This window comes from Cicer arietinum, chromosome 7 (genome assembly GCF_000331145.2).
Source record: "Cicer arietinum cultivar CDC Frontier isolate Library 1 chromosome 7, Cicar.CDCFrontier_v2.0, whole genome shotgun sequence".
Taxonomy (NCBI): domain Eukaryota; kingdom Viridiplantae; phylum Streptophyta; class Magnoliopsida; order Fabales; family Fabaceae; genus Cicer; species Cicer arietinum.
In genome coordinates this window covers 55,769,686-55,790,265 of record NC_021166.2, presented here as the reverse complement: position 1 = coordinate 55,790,265, position 20,580 = coordinate 55,769,686, and the positions used below count along the sequence as shown (strand labels likewise).

At 28.3% G+C, this 20,580-nt stretch overlaps 2 protein-coding genes across 7 annotated transcripts; both read right to left on the bottom strand.

The window, feature by feature from the left end:
* Positions 1 to 702: 702 nt before the first annotated feature.
* Positions 703 to 3,858, bottom strand: LOC101513357 (transcription factor bHLH57-like). Its single transcript, XM_004514859.4, has 4 exons — positions 3,400 to 3,858; positions 2,366 to 2,953; positions 1,553 to 1,945; positions 703 to 1,035 (listed from the first exon to the last, which is right to left on the bottom strand). Exons 1-4 carry the CDS (start codon positions 3,430 to 3,432, stop codon positions 952 to 954), a joined length of 1,098 nt encoding a protein of 365 aa, XP_004514916.2. The 5' UTR covers positions 3,433 to 3,858; the 3' UTR covers positions 703 to 951.
* A 13,278-nt stretch (positions 3,859 to 17,136) lies between these two features.
* LOC101513677 (metal tolerance protein A2-like) lies at positions 17,137 to 20,185 on the bottom strand. Of its 6 annotated transcripts, none has more exons than XM_004514862.4 (2): positions 20,096 to 20,185; positions 17,137 to 18,549 (listed from the first exon to the last, which is right to left on the bottom strand). In XM_004514862.4, exon 2 carries the CDS (start codon positions 18,547 to 18,549, stop codon positions 17,290 to 17,292), a length of 1,260 nt encoding a protein of 419 aa, XP_004514919.1. In that variant the 5' UTR covers positions 20,096 to 20,185; the 3' UTR covers positions 17,137 to 17,289. The 6 variants fall into 6 exon arrangements, with proteins under 6 accessions (XP_004514919.1, XP_012575585.1, XP_073226709.1 ...); XM_012720131.3 differs by lacking the exon at positions 20,096 to 20,185 and adding an exon at positions 19,491 to 20,040; XM_073370608.1 differs by lacking the exon at positions 20,096 to 20,185 and adding an exon at positions 19,592 to 20,040.
* Between the last annotated feature and the right edge of the window lie 395 nt (positions 20,186 to 20,580).

Sequence of the window (20,580 nt, the reverse complement as noted above, 5' to 3'; positions counted from 1 at the left end):
AAAGTACTTGCAAATGCACCAAAAATAGTCCTTTATTTGTTTTTTGTTTTTAGATCACAGGGAAAATTGTAGGATACTGCCGTGAACTCAAGGCCAAAAAGGATCAATAAAAAAGTGTAAGCATGTACATATAATAATTGTGAATCATCATATATAGTATACGGCTCATCACACAAAGTCAATGTAAAAAGAGATGCATCATATCACATCCCTCCTTATAAATTGTAATTATGATGAGTACTCCAAAATATATAAAGTGGGCCATCCTTCTAATGTAAATAATATTGGGGCCTACCCTCTATCCCCACATATTGGTGTAGTGATGCAAACACACCATCTCCTAGAAAGTTAAACAAAAAAAAAACAAGAAAAAATAAAATTCAAGTTTAAAATTTTGACCATCAATCTTTGATCAAACGGTGGTAATGCATATGGCTAGATTAGTGATACTACATAGTGGTACACTATAGTGAATCCACCACAATGCCTTATAAATAAAACATAATCAATTAACTCAAATTCTTAATTCACCTAATAGATGGTATAAATTTAACTTTAGCTTTTTTCTTAAAAAAAGAATAACAAATTGTCTCACAATTGTAGTTCACATAATAAAAATGGCAAGAAAATTTTATACAATTTATGTTCACAATTTTGCGGTTAAACTCTTAAAAAGGAATTAAGAAATGAATTAGAAACACATACTAGTAAGTATCATTCCAATTAAATAAAGAGTGAGACTATTTGAGCAGCAAAGATTTAACATGACATTCCATCCACCCTATCTCTATTTTCTGATCAAAAGCTAATAATAAAAATGATACATTGACATTGAAATGTAGACAATAAATTGGTGCCCTGTGTTCCCCGTAACCCCAGCCTTCATTTCAATGATTTGTCCTTTATTCTTCTGCTACACACTCTTTTCCTATGGTTAAAAACTACTTCCCTTTAGCTGCCATTAATATAGCTGAATATTTCATGAACTGCTTCTGCTATGTCATTTGCTGAGCCTAGCTTACACTCTTCTTCAATCTGCATCACCCAACCATATACTCAATTATTTATCAATAATAATAACAATCTATACTAGTACCTTATCTATAAAGTAGATATTAAGTTTTTATGTTACATTTTTTTTTTTATAATTTTTTAAAGTTATTTTATTTACAATTTTGTTAACTTTATTTATGTTTTTGAAATTGTTGTGTGACTAATATTTACTTAGATGCTTAAATTGCAACTTAATACTCTTCCACTTTTCAATAGTGTGTTCTATGTGGTTGTCCTTATTGATAAGCTCAATACTTAAGAAAGAGCCACACTACTTGAGTATATATATAGTAATTTTAAAAATTATTAAATATGGTAAGAATTTTATTTATTTAATATTATAATGGACAATGTTGGAAAGAGGGAAGCCAGGTTTTGCTTATATTACAAGTCAGAAAATAACAGTACTTTGACTTGATTCCAGTTTCATGTGTGGTGAGTTGACCAATATTTATAAAAACAAAAAACAATAAAAAGAATTGAAAAGACAGAGTAATACCTTGAGATTTAGGGAGTAGAAGACAGAAGACTCAGAAGATGTGATGTTAAGGTGAAGAATAGTTAGCCTAAGATTTTCCAAAGCAACAATAACTTTTATCAATTGTCCTTGTCTTTTTTTACACTCAATTTTCAAGTTCACATGAGTTTGAATCAATGTGACTTTTATATCTGCTGCTTCTGACTTGTTTTCCGCCTTCACTTCATTTTCTTCAGAAGATGATAACTTCATTCCATAACTATCTGTTGATGAAGATGGTTTTGACAAACTACTTGAATAACTAACCTCTTCATCATTCTTTTTTATCCTTTTTTGTGCTTCAAGGGATTCAAGCAATTGCTCTAACTCTTTCACAAAATCTATTGCACCTCCTATTATTGATGCTTGGTCACCCTGTCATATTAACATAACTTTATTACCAAAGTATGTCAAATTTGAAAATAACAAAAGTAAATGCAAAATTTGAGTTAAAAATAAAAAACCACACTTTTCAAATTAGCTTAAATTTTTAAGTAAAACAAAACAAAATCACAGTGAATAATTGTAATTTTAGTATCCTTTAGAGTTTTAATGAAAATTACCATCAATGAGATTTTGTCAAAATCAATGTGATTTTCAAACTTGCAAGTTGTCTTGGTTGAAACCACAGTGACATACAGTTATTTGTTAGTCTCCCCGTGATGCATTTAGTATTGAAAACCCAAAAAGATTGGATTTTTACCATGAATAAAGCAAAAGAAATGATTTTGAAGAAATGGGTTTTGAGAATTTAACTTGATATTTCAAAAAGAATGATTGAAAAGTGCATCATACCCTTTGAATATATGAAGGTGGCATGAGGGACCTAAGAACACTAAGATGGTCATTCATTTGGCGTCTTCTGTTTCTTTCAACAGCAATATGTGTCATACGTTGATTCTCAACATCTTCCTTGTTCTTAATTGGTCTTGTTCTCTTTCTCTTTCTCTTTTCCCTTGTTGTTTGAGATTTGAGACATGTTTGTGGTGTTTTTGCTGGTTCTTTTTGGTTACACTCATAGCTCAATTTCTCAATGCATGAAGCTGAAATTTTGTTTTGAAGTTCATTGCTTTCTGATTTAACTGGTGAGTATTGCATCTCTAACATGTCATGTGTTACACAGCTTTCAAATTCCAATGCTGTTTGAACTTGTGTATTATCTTCCCATGGTTTCTTCATTTGTTGTTGTAGCCTCAAAAGTGTTTGAAAGTTTGGTTCTTTCAAAGGGAAAAAATTTGGAGACTCAACACTTTGAAGCATTTGAAGAAATGGCATGTTGTCTTCTAAACTTGATATGAGAAATTGTTCTTGTTCTTCCTCTTCAAATCTTAAGTTTTCTACATCAAGTAATGTTTGGTCCAAATAATTCACTTCACCAAAGAACTACAAGAAATTAAACAAAGTGTAAAAATATGTTAAATACAAAACAATAATAATAAAAAAAGAAAAAGAAAAGAAAGTGAAGTAATGTTTGGTTGGATTTCACTATCACAAACCAAATTTAATTCAAAAGAAGTAAGGAATATATACTTCCATGAATGAGGTTTGTTTAGGGGTTTGGTCAGAATGAAGAAAAGGGCAAGTGCATTATTATGCAAAAAAAAGTGAGAAATTATAAAAATAGAAACCAAAATAGAATGTTAGCAAAAGATAGCCATAAAAGAAACATATTTATTTTCAAGAAAGTAGTAACATTTTTTTAATGCATTTAATGCAAAAGTTTTAATTTATTGAAAAGTAAATACAGTACCTTTCTTTGATTCTAGAAATAGGATTAGAAGAAGGAAAAAGAGAAAATGAATTAAAAAGAGAAATGAAGAAAGACATACACAAGAATTGATGGGTCCTTGAAGCCTTTCCATGAAAGTTGAGAAGTGATGTTTAAAAATTTAATGCTTTTGCTGTTTTTCTTAGCTTAGAGTTCAATGAGGGTGACCAACATTCCGTATGGTTAATGATTTTTATACTAACAAAAGAATGGTAATAAATGTAAATCCTAAAGAAGAAACAGAACAAGACCCCATATGAGTAACACACCCCCTAAAATAAATATTCTTTTGTTTTTATGATGTATTTAAAAGTCTCTCTTATATGGAATATATAATAAATGCTTTGTAGTGAGTGAGAGAGAGAAAATATGTTGTTAGAACTTAGAAGCTGAAATACAGAACACAGTGTTGATGGAAAATAGTAGAGGTAAGAAATGAAAGGTGGAAACTTCTCAACTGGGGTTACAAGAGATATGCTATGCTATGATATGATATGGTAGCAGATACATTTGAAGCTGTGTGAGAGATAGAAAAAAGAGAGAGAAATTGTCTGATTTGTAAGGTCCCAAAGCATTATTGGCGGTGGCAGTTTTGTCTATCAGCGGGGACAGATTGTTGTGGGACTCATCTCTCTCTCTCTCTCTCTCTTATGGGAATGATAAATTAAAAAAGAGAAATATAGAAAGGTTTTGGAAAGGCTTTATGTGGATTGTGTGGTTTGGTTGGATGATGATGGATCAATCACTTCCATTTTTTTTCTATAAAACACTTTTGTTTAGTTATACATAAGTCCAAATTACTATAGAACTTGCAACATATTTATTTTAGTTACATATCGACATAACATTACAGATTTATAATTTGATGGGGCTCAATCTCAATTACCGACATTAGTTCAAACAGGATTGTCTATTAAAGGTCATCAATCAGATTACCATCATTAATCATTAATCATTAACTTTATGGGGGAGGAAGTTTGATAATTTAATAGATTTGAATTAAAAGTCCTAGAAGTTTAAAAGATGAAAGCTTGAAATTTTAAATTTAATGAAAAAAAATACTAATATAATATATTAACCTTCTTTTATAAAAGAATTAACAAAGTCGGTCAATATAATATAATTATAGATCAATTTTGTGATTGATTTTTTTATAGGTAATTTATAGTATAATAATGTCTAAAAATTATTGAAACTATAACAAATATTGATGGCGTTTTTTAAAATTATTATTTAAAAAAATTTCTTAGATTTACATAAAGTATAATGATTTGATTAATATTAATTTAAAAGAATTAAATTTTAAAGAATACATATTTTTAGTAAAAAAATATATTTTCTTTTAATTGTGAAGGCCACATTCTCTATTGATTTATATTTTTTATACGTGTCATTAATTGTTATTAGAATTTTAAGTGAATTTTAAATATTAATTGAATTAAATTCATCCATTATATAAATAAAATTAGCTGGATATGGCTAAATCAAACTACCATTTGCTTTATGAACAAACAAATAATGATAGTTTGGTATAGACCCAACTACTATGAATAATTTTTTAATATAAAATATTTCAATGAATTATCCAATAACTAGATGTCACTCCAATGAATCACAGCTTACAAATTATAATAAACAGTCATTTATTAAGAATATGAAATTAGGTGCATTAATTTATTGATTTCTAATAAAAATAAGTACACAAATTTTACCTGTGTTTATCTGATAACAATTTTTCTTTTATAAAACTGTTAAAGTTCAGAGCTCAGATTTGCATAGAAGCAAATCACACTTGTTTACCTTCCAGTTCAACTAGTCAATTTATGCTGCACATGTGGGGTAACCATGTAAGTACAAAAGGGTAAACATCTTGTTGTATAATGTAACATTGTTCTTAAACTGTTTGATTTTGAGTTAGTGTCAAACTAAATCATTATATAAATTGCAGTGTTATATTCCTCTTTATTTTTCATTTTCTCAATTTTCTATTTTTCTTTGATTTTATAATGATAAACATGATAATAATGTAATATATTTCATAACCTCTAGAAAAAACAAGATGTGATTGGAAAAAATATTATAGTAAAAACAAGATTGAATTAATATAATCCATAGTAAAGGGTAAATGTATAATTTAATTTATATAAATTATCAATGTATATGTTATTTAAAATATAATAATAGAACGAGTATATGTCATTTCATATAAAACAAAAATATTTATAGCAATTTATAAATAGAACTTTTTATGATATTGTAGTATATAGTATATCACCAAAAATTTACATACTTCCCTCTTAAGAGGGATATTGTAACCACACTATAAGAGAAAACAAATCAAAACCAATACAATATAATATTGAAGAGTAACCCAACTAGAATCTCAAAGCCCTTTTCAACACTTTATTATAATTCTTCCCAATTTTCTTTTAAAATCAAGAGATTTAATGAAAAGCCTCACTTCAAATTAGAAGTATTTTCCTATGGATTAGTTACTTAGATATACCATATGTTACTTAGACCCTTAAATACAAGCTTTAACTCATAAAATAAATAATTACATTTCTTTTTAATCAATATCTGAATTTAATTATCTGTAATACAAATAATTTGCCGTAAAAGACTCCTTTTAAGATTTACCATAAATATTTTTACCACATTTACAATGTAAGTCAAGTTTAGTCTATTGCGCATAATACTATACATGATGCTTCCTACCCTATTTGAAAATGGAACTACTTCATTTTACTCTTTTCTTCAATAGTACTTGGGTTGTGCTTAATAAAAAAACCTATCATGCTGCCCCCAAATGAGTTGTGACAAGTTTAGATGTATGCATCTTAAATATCTTAACAATCTTATTTATAACCTATTTGTGATAGGAAAAATTACCATTTGCAGATTCATATCCTATATCAACGAGTGCTATATCCTTTCATGAAAAATCATTTTTGTTAAAATGCTCATGCTTGTGACAATTAAAGTACTTATTCTTGAATTAGGATCTATGCTTGTTTCATTTGAATTGATGATTGCATTTCATCAAATCAAATGTAGTTGACATGACATCTACGAAATGGGCGTATGAATTAGTAAAATACTAATAAGTATTAGAGTCTTGTCTTCATCCTCCAATTTCACCTCAAGATTCTCCAAGTTAACAAGAATCTTTTTGAAGTAGACAATTTGATATGGATGTGTTATTTCTCTCTTAGTGCATCCTCCATCCCATGATGAACCAAGACAACTTACATCTTAATTAATTCTCCACAAACAAAACTCCTTGGACCAATTGAATATATCTATATCAAAATTAGTTGTTTCAATGATTCCCCATAAAAGTCGCCAATTGTTGATGGTAATTATGGCCTTAAACACAAGAAACCAATAGATGTATACATTGTTGGCCACAAAAGTTCTTTTTATTATTTTGGAATTTTGCATTCATCATTTTTTTAAGAGGGAATAATAAGTGTTGTGGGGATCTAACTTTGAAATATTTTCATTGGATCGCAATTAAATTTGGGACGAAGATCAAAACCTTGGTGTTGTGTAGATTGGAAGTGGAGTGAAGGAATATTGTTACATAAGACAATAAGGGAATAACAAAAAATGGTTTTAAATAAAAAAAATTAAATTTATTTTAGATCCTGCAAATATACGTGATTTTGCTTTTTAATTCTCATAACTTTTTTTATTTGTACCTTTACAATTTAAAAAAAAAGCTTTAAAAAATATTATTTATAAATTTTTTTTAATTATTAAATTATGAAGTGCCATAATTATTATGATGATGTACACTTAAAAATGACGATGAAATGACAAATAGGAAAGCTAGGTCGGTAATTTCTAAAGTAAAGGACCATTTTGGGGGAAATTTTGAAAAACTAAATTTAATCATTGAAAATAAAAAATATTTTTTAATCCTTTAAGAAAAATAAATTGGATCAAATTAGTACTTATATAAACCACAGTTAACGTTTTAGTCCTTTATCTTTTTCAGGTAAATTACATTCGTGGTCCCTTAACTTAAAGATAAAGGACTAAAACGTTACCTGAAATTAAATCGGGAAAAAAAAAAGGACCAAGTCGGGAAAAAAAGAAGATAAAGGACTAAAACGTTACCTGAAATTAAGTTAAGGGACCATGAATGTAATTTAACCTTATTTTTATTAACTTATCTAATGACTTATCAACTTGATTATCTCACATGTAATTTCTATAAAAATGTGACAATTAAGTCATTGAAAATAATTAAAAATAGACAAGTACATTTAGGAACTCTAAGCTTGTTCATTTAATGTCAGAGACTTAATCGTCTTGTCAATGATCTAATTGTCCCTTTTGATAGAAATTACATGTGTGATAATAAAGATGATCAAGTTAACAAAAAAAACATTCAAATTTCTAATTATTTCACATAAGTAGTGGCAGAATTTGGTAGTGATGGGGGGTAGCCGCGGCCACCAAAAAAAAAAAAATTATAGGTCCAGTCTATCTTCTAGCTCCAGATACAATCTCTCTTTCTTAAAAACCTAAATATATCTTCCTCTCTTCCAAATCCAATTTTCATCTCTCTCTGTCTCCTTCTTGCTTTCCGAACGCGATTCACAGTTCCACCCTCTTGCCGTCTTGCGCCACTGATGCCTCGCCTCGCTTCAGCTCGCCTCGACATCGTCTTGCCTTGCCTTGGCCGTTCGTCGTCAAAACTCCAAAGGTTTGGAATTTGTTGATTTGATGATTTGCTGAACAAGGTGTTTGAACAAGATGTTTGTGCTGATTTGCTAATTTTTGTTGCATACAAGGTGTTTGTGCTTTTGCTGCTTTGCTAAATTGTTGGTTGTGTGTTTGGAATGATGTCTAAATTGTTAAATTGCTAAATTGTTGATTTTAGAATGACTTGCTAAATTGTTGGCTGCCTGTTTAGAATGATGACTAAATTGTTAAATTGCAAAATTGATGATTTTAGAATGATTTGCTAAATTGTTGGTTGTCTATTTAGAATGATGGCTAAATTGTTAAATTGCTGATTTTAGAATGATTTGCTAAATTGTTGGCTGCCTGTTTAGAATGATGGCTAAATTGTTGATTTTGGAATGATTTGCTAAATTGTTGGCTGTCTGTTTAGAATGATGGTTAAATTGTTAAATTGTTCAATTGCTGATTTTAGAATGATTTGCTAAATTGTCGGCCGCCTGTTTAGAATGATGGCTAAATTGTTAAACTGCTAAATTGCTGATTTTAGAATGATTTGCTAAATTGTTGGCTTCCTGTTTAGAATGATGGCTAAATTGTTAAATTGTTGATTTTAGAATGATTTGCTAAATTATTGACTACTTGTTTAGAATGATGACTAAATTGTTGTTGCTGATTTTTGTTGTTAAATTGGTTAATTCAAATTGTTGTTGCTCTGTTTATTGAACAAGATATATGGCAGATTTAGAATGATGGTCGCCTGTTTGCTGATTTTGTTTCTTAAATTTGTTTCTTTAAATTTCAAATTTTGCTGATTTAGAATAAAGAAACATAAATAATAGCATAGAGCGTTACTTTAAGATATTCTTAAGTCATGTAGTTAAATTATGTGATACTTCTCTTTATGCTTGTTATAACTTAATTTTTTGCTATATAATATTATTTGCATATTTCCTTTGTAATTTTATATCGATCACCCCAAAGCTTTTAATCAAGTTCCGCCACTGTACATAAAGACTAATTTGACTCAGTTTATTTTTTTTAGGACTAAGAAATGTTTTTATTCTTCTCAAGAAGTAAATTGACTTTCTCAAAATTTCTCACAAATCAAAACGAGACTTCACTTTAATTTCTATGATGAAAAACTAAAAACTAATTAACTAATCTAAAAATAAATAAATTAACCTAAAAGAATTCAACCTAAAAAAATTTCATGACACACACAAGATTCGACCCAGAGAATTTTCAAACTGAAACTCTTCACAAACCAAAGTACAGTAAGAAACTCTCATAATGTAGATACGAAAGGAAGCCAAAAGTAGCAAATGGTGAAAAACTCTGTCGTGGGTTTTCCTACAGAACAGTCCAGCAACTGCAATTATTTTTATGTTTTCAAAAAATTATAAAACTATTTTTATGGGTTGCTTGGGATGATCTTTATGAGTTTTGGATGAATTTCTTATTTAATTTATTTATTTATATTTGACTAGTTTTTTTGTATTTTATTTTTATTTATAAATTAACTAATATTAATAATTAATTCATATCAGCATAAATAGCCGTGTGAATTACATGTCAACAAAAATTGGTCACTTTATCACTCTTATTAAATTAAAAAGTACATTAAGGATATTTTTTATTTAATGTTTTTTGAAATTACAAGGATATAAATTTAAAAAAATTATAGAGATTATAATTAAAATATCTCATATTTATAGGAATTCAAAGCATATTTAAGAAGAAGAAAAATAATGAAGATTGTGGGTAAGGAGGATTAGGAGGGTGTACTATTGGGTAAATTGATATCTTATAGGTTTATGGTTTTGATACATTTGATAACTTATCATGCATGTCCTTTGAGACTTATAAATATTATTTGAGAATGTATAATCACATAAAACTTTTTTTTAAATAGACAATAAAAGTTCGTAGGGAATATAAATGGTTAATAGTTTTGTCCAAAAACGTCTAAAAAGTTATCGAACACAATTAGTAATTTCGTTCTTGAACTTATATATCTAGCATTGCTCATGACACTTTATTATTTATATTACACAAAACTTCTAGAACAATTTTATAGCAGTGTTAGGATGAAACCACAATTAAATGTTTGTGGTGATTTTGTCTTATATAGTAAAGTATTGTATCAAATCGTTATAGTTTAGATGTTACATAATTTCAACTATAATATTTTAAATGTTTATTGAAGAGACGTTTAGTTGTTGATCAACATATTCTCTGTATTTATATAATTAATTATGTTAATTTTAATCATTTATTTGATAAAATTATCAAAAAGTTACTTATTCAAAAACTATATAAAAAATATTACAATAATTATGTGTCTAGATGAATTAACTTTCTTAAAAAGAAATCGTTTTAAAAAAATATCTTAAAATTATGACAAAAAGTAATATCAAATAAGTGTGGCAATAACTATGAATTTAAAATGTCTTTACTTCACATTGTGTTCAAGTCTACATTTCTACAATTGGTAGTTTAAACATAAATATTTTAATAAATTCTCAATTAGATTGTCGGTTCTCCATTAAACTTGCATGGGGTGTGCCTCTCCAAATCTAAACTTTTCATCCCAAAATAAATATCATCTACTAAAAAGTATCATCTACTTAGCACACGTTTGGAAAAATTTCTGATGCAAAAAAGTGTGGCTTGCAATTATTAAAACTATTTCAAAACTTGTATTAAAATGAAACAAACTTCAAAGAATAAGTGACTGTGAAGTACAACACAATAAGTTTCAAGAGAGTGAAAACATGAATGTAAAAGTCATAAAGCATTTTGTTAAAAATATCATAATATTGTACCTAACTAATGTTCTACGATTAGAGGATTAGGATATTTAGTGTTGGAAATCAATTTCCTACCACCTTAAGGTGGAGATAATAGGAATATATGTAAATAAGCTATTTCTAGTAATCAATATATATTTTCAAAATAGAGTATTAATTTCATTTATCTATTCTAGTTTTGATTGCTAATCCGAATTCATATCCTTATGAACAATGGTGCAAATGAGAAGCACAATGGAGAAAGTGTTGAGAACAATAGAGAATGGAGAATCAAAAGGAGATTTCTATCGGTGAATGTCCATCAACTCATAATGATGAATCATGTGTGTAGTTTATTAATTTTTGTGTAACTTTGTTATTCTCTACTATACAGAGTTAATGAAGATGAATAAATTATGTGAGAAGAGAATGTTAGTGACTATATGTAGTTTATTCTAATAATTTATTGTATATAATTTTCATTTTACTCTATTATAATTGATTGATTTATCTTCATATTCCTTGATTTCTTTACAATTTTGTGGTTAAATTTGAAGCTAGAACTAAATAAATTTACAAAAGATATATAAAATGTTTATGACATTGTGGAGGTCGGTCCCTTGCAATAGAATGGAGATGACCAAATGTATATATATACATCATCTGTTGCAATATATAATTTTTTTCTAAAATTAAAATAAACAAAATAAAATAAAATTTTGGCCAGTTGTCATTGAAAATCGTCTTAAAAGTACTTCAAAAATATTTTTAACATTAGAATTAAGTCGATTTTGTATTAACCGGTTGACAGCATGCTTTTTTAAATTGGTTAAAAATAAATTTAAATTTTTTTTAAAATATTATGAAAAACATTTTAAAACAATTTCACGTGTATATGACATAAAAATACTTTTTTAATTGGTGTAATATGTCTTTTTTAATGGTACACGTGGCTCATTTTTAGAAATGTTTACTCAATTCATATCAACAAATACAAATGCTCATGATATGTCACTCAACTACAAGGCTAAAAAAAATCAAGCAGTACGTATTCTTGATTATATTTTAAACTTTAGAACATTGATTGGAGTATACTCTATGCTAATTATATCATACACAAACATGTAGGACTACCTTATCATCATGAAGTTTAAAACATTGATTGGAGTATGCTCTATGCTAATTATATCATACACAAACATGTAGGACTACCTTATCATCATGAAGTCGTGAATACATTGATGGTTAAAAGTGGATTACATTTTTGAAGTTCATCTTCAATATTAAAGTTGAGACTCATGATAAGATAAAGTGTGGACGGTAGCTGATTTAGATATTATAGTGGATTTGGATAACCTGGTATAAATTATAACCACGTATCTATATGAAACGTTGAAAATGGCACACCAATAGCTAGCCTCACAATAAAGCCACACACATTATCAATTTTTTTTATGATAATTACTCTCTCTCCAATCCTTTTTATTTGTGACTTTAATTTTCTAGAAAAAATTATTCTTATTTATTTGTGTTTTTAAGTTCAGTATTTTTATTGTTGCTTAGTCAATAATTAATAGGAATATTTATTGCAGATAAATAGGTAGAGTGAAATAATAGATTTCCCCTGCGATAACAAAATACTAAAAAAAAAATTGACACATTTAAGAGTGCGTTTGTTATAATGTTTTTATTTATAAAATAATCATTTAAAAACAAATTACTTTTAGAAGTTTATGTCGCTTAATTGCAGTTTTCTTTTTTATAAATAAGTTGTTTATAGAAAATTTTCAAAATAATTTTTTTTTTATAACTGATGTTTTTTAATGTTATTTTAAATACAAGAGACAAACACAACTTAAATTCTGATTTTCTTATAAATATTTTAAAGATAATCTCTAATTTATGAAATTAATGTCAAAATTACTATTTTTTTTTTTAAGAATCTATAGCAAATATAACCAAAATATAAGCAAAAGTTGATTTTTTCATATATTTAATGAAAATATATCAAAATTGTCCTTCATTTAATGTGTACTGTTCAAATTAAATGTCCACTTTTTTATTCAATTAAATGAGATTAGATGTAATTTAGGCAATAGAGTTGAAGTTGTAATTAAAATGAGATTTCGAATATTAATTGTGAATAACTACTTATCTTATTAAATGCACAAATTGTTATTTTTGTTAATAATTTTATTATAGAAAGAGTATTAAGGGTGTTACAGAAAAAACAAACAAAAAAATTCATAAAAAATAATAGAATTTACTAGTATTGGTATGTTAAATAACCTTAAAATGATATACTTATAGACAATTAAATGAGTAATTGTCAAGGCACAATCAACATCTTGCACAAAAGCTTGAACTCATTTTTAGTCACAAATTGTGTAAAAGCCTAACAAAGACAAGCATGTGCAAGATATCATGAATCCAAGGCGTGTTATGTATTTTTCTTGGATTGTTGTAAACCCATTCACGCGTCCAGTGTCCTACAAGCAACTTCTCTGTCGTATAAGGCGTTTTTTAGTTTCATTGTATTTCGTTTTCACATTAATTGGTTTTAGTCTCATGGGATTTACTTGGATATTTTAATTAGATTTGCCTTATTTACTGTGGAGGTATAATCTGAAATTGTAATGTTTATTAAATACACACTTTATTTTAGTAATTTTAGTAAGTTTATTAAATACATATGCATTCTCCGATCTCCTGACCTGTGGCCAGCGCCGCCTCTTGCCTGTCTTTCTCCGTCTTGTTTGGTAGTCTCAGACTATCTTAATATGTTTCTTATAGTTTTTTTACTGAGTTACTCTTTTTTTCTTCCACTATTTATTGATTGTGAATTGTTTTAATTTAAGATTGTGAACTAGTAGTAATGTGTGAATTGTGAACGGTTTTAGTGTGATAATTGAGATTGTGAACTGTAGTGTGTGAATTGTGAACGATTATTCTGATTAGTGTAGTGTGGATATGAGATTATGAATTTGTGAATTATTTTATTTTGTGAATGTGAGTGGTGACTTTGTGAATTGAGAACTATTTATCTGAATGTGTTTGTGATTATGTTTTTTATTTTACTAAATTAGTGTTGTGTATTTTTTTTATGAGTAATATGATGTTTAAACATAAAAAATTTGATGCATTTTTCAAAAATAAAATTTCTAAAAAAGATGAAAATTGTAAAGCTCAATATCGACACTTGAAAAATATCATTCCTATAATTAAAGAGTTCAATCGGTTGTCAGAGCAATAACTTCATCACTCTCAAACTTAACAATTTCTCAATCTCATTTCTCCTCTCTATTATTGCATTTGCAACTTTGTGTGCGTTTAAATTAAAATTTACAGTTTAAAATATAAATATACTATACAATATTATAAACAATTGTTAAATTAAATCAAATTAATTAAAGATCAAATATTAACAAATATTTTTTTGATAAATTGTTAAGAAACTAAAAAGAATCAATTAAAGTAGAATTCTATCTTTAAAAATTTAAAAGTCAAAGTCTTTAAAAATTTAAAAGTTATTTTTTATATTATAAAATTTCTATCTTTAACAACAAAAAAACCTAATTAAAGTAGTACCAATTACTTTCTTATTTTTATTCACATCCAAAATTATTCGTCCATTCTATATTAATTAATGATATCAAGCAAGTCGGTAGAACATTTCTGTCTAATTTTTTCCATGACCCACCAAGTAAGTAACTTGACTGCTACAAAGACAAATTATATCAATAAATTATTTCCCAGTCTATAATTAATAAGTTCTCTTATAAAGAAATTAATTAGACTTAAAAGAAGCCATTTTATCTTTAATATAATACTAATTCTTTCATTTCAGTTATATATAATTTTTTCTTACGTATATCACTTTTAAGTTAATTATACTTTATTTTATATTTAACATAATAGTGAATATACCGATGAAGAATAAACTTAATTTGACAAAAGTGCTATTCGCTTTTTTTATATAGTTTCTCTTTAAATTATGTGAATAATATTTTTTATAGCACTAATATTTGTGTGAAATAGTAATATGACAAGAAACAACGGTTTGATTATTTGGTGACTCTAAACATTTTCAAGGGTTCTTGTGTACTGCTAATCAATGACCAAGTTTAACACTTGGGAAAAATAAAATAAAAAACATTTGCATTTCTAAGTTTTTAACTGTTAGCTTGGATATTAGAAATATTGCCTGAGTTTCATAATAGAAAATAAAATAAAACAGTTATTTTCTAATTTCTAATATTGATGTAGAAATACTAATATATTACTGTTTGTCCATTTTCAATGTTTTATGTATATCTTGGAAAATAAAATAGATTAAAAATAGGTGGAACATTTGTAATTAAAAACATAAAAAGAAAACCTATGTTCTCAAATTAATTAAGCACACGATTATTAGTCTCTTGACATTTTTTTCTTTTGAAGAATAGTCTCTTGAAATTGAAGTTAAATAAAATAAGAAATAGTGAGAATATAGTGAAAGCATAACCTTCTTTATGTATAATTTTGAGGTAATAGTAACTAATTAAAATCTAGGAAATGAAAATTTGTTCCAAGGTTTTTACTGTGTGATTGTAGATGCATTAACTCTTAGGGCAGGAACAGTTTGGGATGTTTTCCCTTTGTCTGTACTATATAGTATATACTACGTAATCAATGTCGACTACACTGTGTATGATTATTCCTTTTTTGACAATGAAATTAATAAGAACTCAAAAATAACAAAACATGTATGAAATTTGTAAGAATATATTGATGTTGGCTCTGAATTGTGGCATCATACTAATAAGTTAATAATAACTGCACCCCTTCAAAGTAACTCCAATCATAGAATTTGTGTTCTTACCAAAATCATATCAGTTTGTAACATTTTAAGAGTTGGAGTACCAATATATTTTTGTTTATAAAAAAAAAAATCAATTTGTAATGTGATATATGTATCTTATTTATAAATATATTTTCAAGTCCAATTTATTAATTAATGTGGAATTTTTAACACTATCTACTCACAGTAAAATTCAACATCTGAGTCAAGTAATAGATAATGAGTTTAATCTAATAGATTTTAAATAAACTTTGATATATTTTAAAATTTAAGCCGATGTTAAATCATTCAAATAAAATTGTCTTGTAATGAAATAACTATCTCTATTTATATATATATTTTCAAGCTATTGGGTCATCCTTGAGTCGATTTTGTATGTTGATTTGGGTTATTGAGCATAAATCAACATACAAAATCGACTCAAGGATGACCCAATAGCTTGTGGTTAATATGATTTTAAATAAACTTTAATGTCATATTAAAATTTGAATTGGATGTAACTCAATTTTTACATAACCGATAAATCTCCATTAATCAACACATTTTTATATCATATCTCATTTAACGGTAGAAAACACCCGCATCGGTCTACCTATGGATATTTACATCAAGGGAATGGGAAAAATAATGTAACAATTTAGAAGTTTGTCACAGTAATTGCTAATAAAAATTTCAATTGAGACTAGGCTATCGTTAAAACAGACAATTCTGATAAGCTTTACGATCGCATGTTATTGCTTGCTTGTAAAACACATTATTTGTCAATAATAATGCAGTACTCCAAAACACAACGGTTGTTAGCTGTTGGTCAAGTGGGTGCAGGGATTAGGGACCCTTTTAGGTGAAAATAATAGTGCTTTTAAGAGATCTTATGAAACGACAAACAAACATTCAGATGAAATGATTCTGGTCTTTTTGTTTCAGCTTGTGGTTCTGGATTCAAATATAACATTAATTTTTTTTAAAGAGAACTTTGGGGCTCATTAAAATCTTATCCAACCTACAAAATTTGCCCGATTTATACACAAAAAAGAGGAAACAAATGAAGTTTAAAATCAGAACTAATAAAAAAACTTGCCAACTAGAGAGGTATGGAAAGATGAAATTAATTGTCACACAATTCCTTTAAATATAAAGAAAGTAGCATCAGCTATTGATAAATTAATCAATTAATTAATATTAATTCACAAGAAAATATAGGTATGTTGAAACATCAATTATTGATAGACACTCCAACCAAGAAATTTATACTGGAATTTTAGGAATTGAGCCAAATTTCTAACGGAAGTTTCAGAATTGGCAGCCCATGGGATCATGTTAGGGCCTCTTTTGGGTCCAGAACATTTAAAATCTGGAAAAAAATTGTGGCTATGAAGCATTTAAAAAAAGTTGACCAAAAAATAAGATCACATGAATGAAAAAAACAAATTGGTTTGCCAATATGCAATATGCTGAAATTCACATTCCAAAATTTAGTCAAAAAAATTCACACTCTAAAACTGCTTGAAATAAGAGTATGAAAGTATTATTATCATAGAGAGAGTTTAATTCCAGAAACTCAATGGCAACTAGTCTTAACCAAACCCCTCTCATCACAATCATCAATATAGCAACAAAAATAAAACTAGCGCTCTATTTGTATAGTTACATGACTGATGTTATAAACCCTTCTGATGTAATCAACAACCTTGTCCAGCACCAGGTCTGCGTCGGCATCGCGGTTTATTTTAACATGACATGCTAACAAAACTTTTCCAACTGTAATGGCCCAAATGTGCAGCTCATGAACAGCAATTACTTCTTCCATCTCCAATAGTCCCTTTTCAAGCTGAGTGGCGTCTATTTCGCGAGGCGTGCTTTCCATCAAAACTTCCAAAATGTTTCGGAGCATGTTGATGGTTGTCCCCAAAACAATTGCGGAAAAGATTAGAGTGCAAATTAAATCTACTATTTTCCATTCTGGCTTATACCATATCACTGCTCCTCCAATCATTACACCAACGCTTTGGATAGAGTCTCCGAGTACATGGAGATAAGCGCCCTGCACGTTTATGTTCCGCTGCTTCTTCTTCTTGGATTTGTTTTCTGATTCACCGAGAAGTGGTTCATTAATCCCTTTGTGATCATGAGAATGATCGTGATGGTGCTCGTCTTTTGTATGATCATGTGTAGAAACCGAAAGTCCGTGATCGTGACCATGACTATGACTATGACCGTGATCATGACCATGACTATGACCATGATCATGATCATGACCATGACCATGACTATGACTATGACCATGATCATGACCATGACTATGACCAAGACCGTGGCTGTGACCGTGGCCGTGATCGTGACCGTGGCCGTGATCATGACCTAATAACACAGCCATAATGATGTTAACCACAAGACCAAACGCAGCGACTAGAAACATTAAAAAACCATCAACAGTTTGAGGACCGGCAACGAGTCTATCAATGGCTTCGTACACAATGATCCCAGCAAGCAGCCATATTAATTGGATAGAAACCAAAGCGCCCAGAATCTCTATTCTAAAGAATCCATATGACTGACGAGGATTAGCTTCCCATCCCGCAGCCCACAAAGAGAATAAGGAGATGGCAAACGCTGCAACGTCTGAAAGAAGATGCGCTGCATCGGTCAATATTGCAAGACTGTTAGCTTTGACGCCACCAACCAATTCAACAGCCATAAAAATAACGCAAAGGATCACTGCTGTCAAAAGCTTGCGCATGGAAGTTGAACGTTCTTTTGAATCCTTGGAGATGGCTCCAGCATCTGAGAATCCACATGGTGCTTCGCCACAAATCTTCCTTCCTGCATCTGGAATATCTCTACTGATTTCAATAATTCTACCGTGATGAGAGCTGTGTGCATCCATCTGCAATATATTAATGAAAACGATTATTTCTTGAATCTTGATTTTGATATAAACCAGACTACAGAAACACACTATTTCAAATATTAAACAGAAACAAGAAATTATTAAATCAGCTATCGAAAACTTGTACATGTACATTATATCTTTGAAAATCTTGATCATAAATATACTGCTCCATAAGTAGAATAAGTAATTAAAAGAAAACTGGAGAAACCACGATGTGAAGCGGCATCAACCATTGCAAATAAAATGTCTAAGACCAATGTTAGTTGTAATGATTTCATTAAAAATAACACCTCTTCAAGAAATCATTTAATAATTTGCACAGTTTTATAGATCAAATAACACGCATTAAACGGATGAGTATAAAACAAATTTCACATTTTGAACGAATTAAATAAATGGCTTAAATTATCACCATTTGATGGTCATAGCAAATTCAAACAAACAATGACAAGTACGAGTACAGACATCAAAGGGTAAAAATTTAAGCTGTTAATTTAACTGCTATAACGTGTATGAAACAGCAGTTATTTGACTCTACAATCTACAAAGCACCGAAACAGCTGTTTACAACACTAATACTCCATCAATATCCATATTAAACAAAGCAGCCAATTGATTCAGTTCCATTTCATTGCATTATTAATAAAAGTATGAAACAAAACATCCACAAACAATGGCAACAAGGTCAATCCACTATGAATATACTTCAAAATTCAAAGTTAAATCCATGTCATTGTCAAGCACAACAGAGAAAACAAAGGATGGACAAATCTAAAACCATATAGATCAAGAAAATCAAGCATTAACAAACAAGATTATGAACAATAATAATACATGGAGATGGGGAAAAAAAATAACAACTTGAATTTTTATAATCCTTAAAGTAAAAAAGAAAATGCCATAATCATTAATCAACACAAGTACACTGAACCTACCCTTAATGAATTGAATATAGCACCCGATTGATATACATAAATAATGCAAACAACTTAAGCATTCAATTTATTAGGTAAACAAATCAATTACATTCACTCACATCAAATTTTAACACCTAATAGAATAGAACCTTCCAAGACCATGACAAATGAAAACAAAAAGTTGCAACAGCACAAAATAACATTTAAAAAAAAAAAAACCAAAACCTAAAGAAACAATAACTTCATGACACTGAGTGACACAAAGACTGACTCAGCACACATGCCCCAACAGTCTCATAATAAATAAAAAAACATTAAGACAAAAAAAAACAAAAAAAAATAAAAATAAAACAACATTGACAAACACAGTGAAATGGGTATTCAATCAAATAGCAAAACTACAATCATTCGGAATTTGGGTTTTCATTTTCGCAATGAAAAACACGATTGAAAGAAAAAAGTTTGCATTTTTATTTGATATGAGGTGAAAAGAATGTAAAGAAAATGAAGAAAAAGGGGAATAAGGGAAAAGGGTGTGTGTGTGTGTGTGTGAGAGAGAGAGAGAGAGAGAGAGAGAGAGAGAGAGAGAGAGAGAGAGAATAGCAATAATGTTATGAACGTACTTTAAGAGCAACGATCCTTTCCTCGCTTCTGATTCTGAATTCTCTCGTTTGTTCTGTTTAGGTTTATATATTCTCAGCGGCTAGTTTTAGAATGAGTAATAAATGCAGAAAAATAAACATTTTTGTATAATATGACTGACAATTTATTTTTAGTCAAAAAGAAAATATGACAAATTGATTTTTGGCTAAATATGATTATTATTATTATTATTAAATAAACTCCCTTCTTTACTTTCTAATGTCATCTTTTAGAAAAAAAATAACTTTTTATTCATGGTCTTCAAATTTTAAAATAGTAATGAATATTGTTTTGTTAAAATTATTCTTGTTTACCTATTTCAAATGAGAAAAAGTGGTAATAAATAATTGAAAGTAATATTTAAGAGATTATTATTTGTGAAAATAACAAATTTAATAGTTTTATTAATATGTCTAAAAGATTTAAAAACGACAATTTATAAAAAAAAGTTAAAATAACAATTAAA

Bases quoted from the DNA above. Each gene is read 5' to 3' on its own strand.
- LOC101513357 (XM_004514859.4), bottom strand. From the start codon at position 3,432: ATGGAAAGGCTTCAAGGACCCATCAATTCTTGT. The intron at 1,946-2,365 runs GTATGATGCACT...TTAATATGACAG, and splicing joins CACCTTCATATATTCAAAGG to GGTGACCAAGCATCAATAAT. The intron at 1,036-1,552 runs GTATTACTCTGT...TGGGTGATGCAG, and splicing joins TCTACTCCCTAAATCTCAAG to ATTGAAGAAGAGTGTAAGCT.
- LOC101513677 (XM_004514860.4), bottom strand. From the start codon at position 18,727: ATGGAGCAGTATATTTATGATCAAGATTTTCAAAGATATAATGTACAT. The intron at 18,550-18,679 runs GTACAAGTTTTC...AATATATTGCAG, and splicing joins TTCAAAGATATAATGTACAT to ATGGATGCACACAGCTCTCA.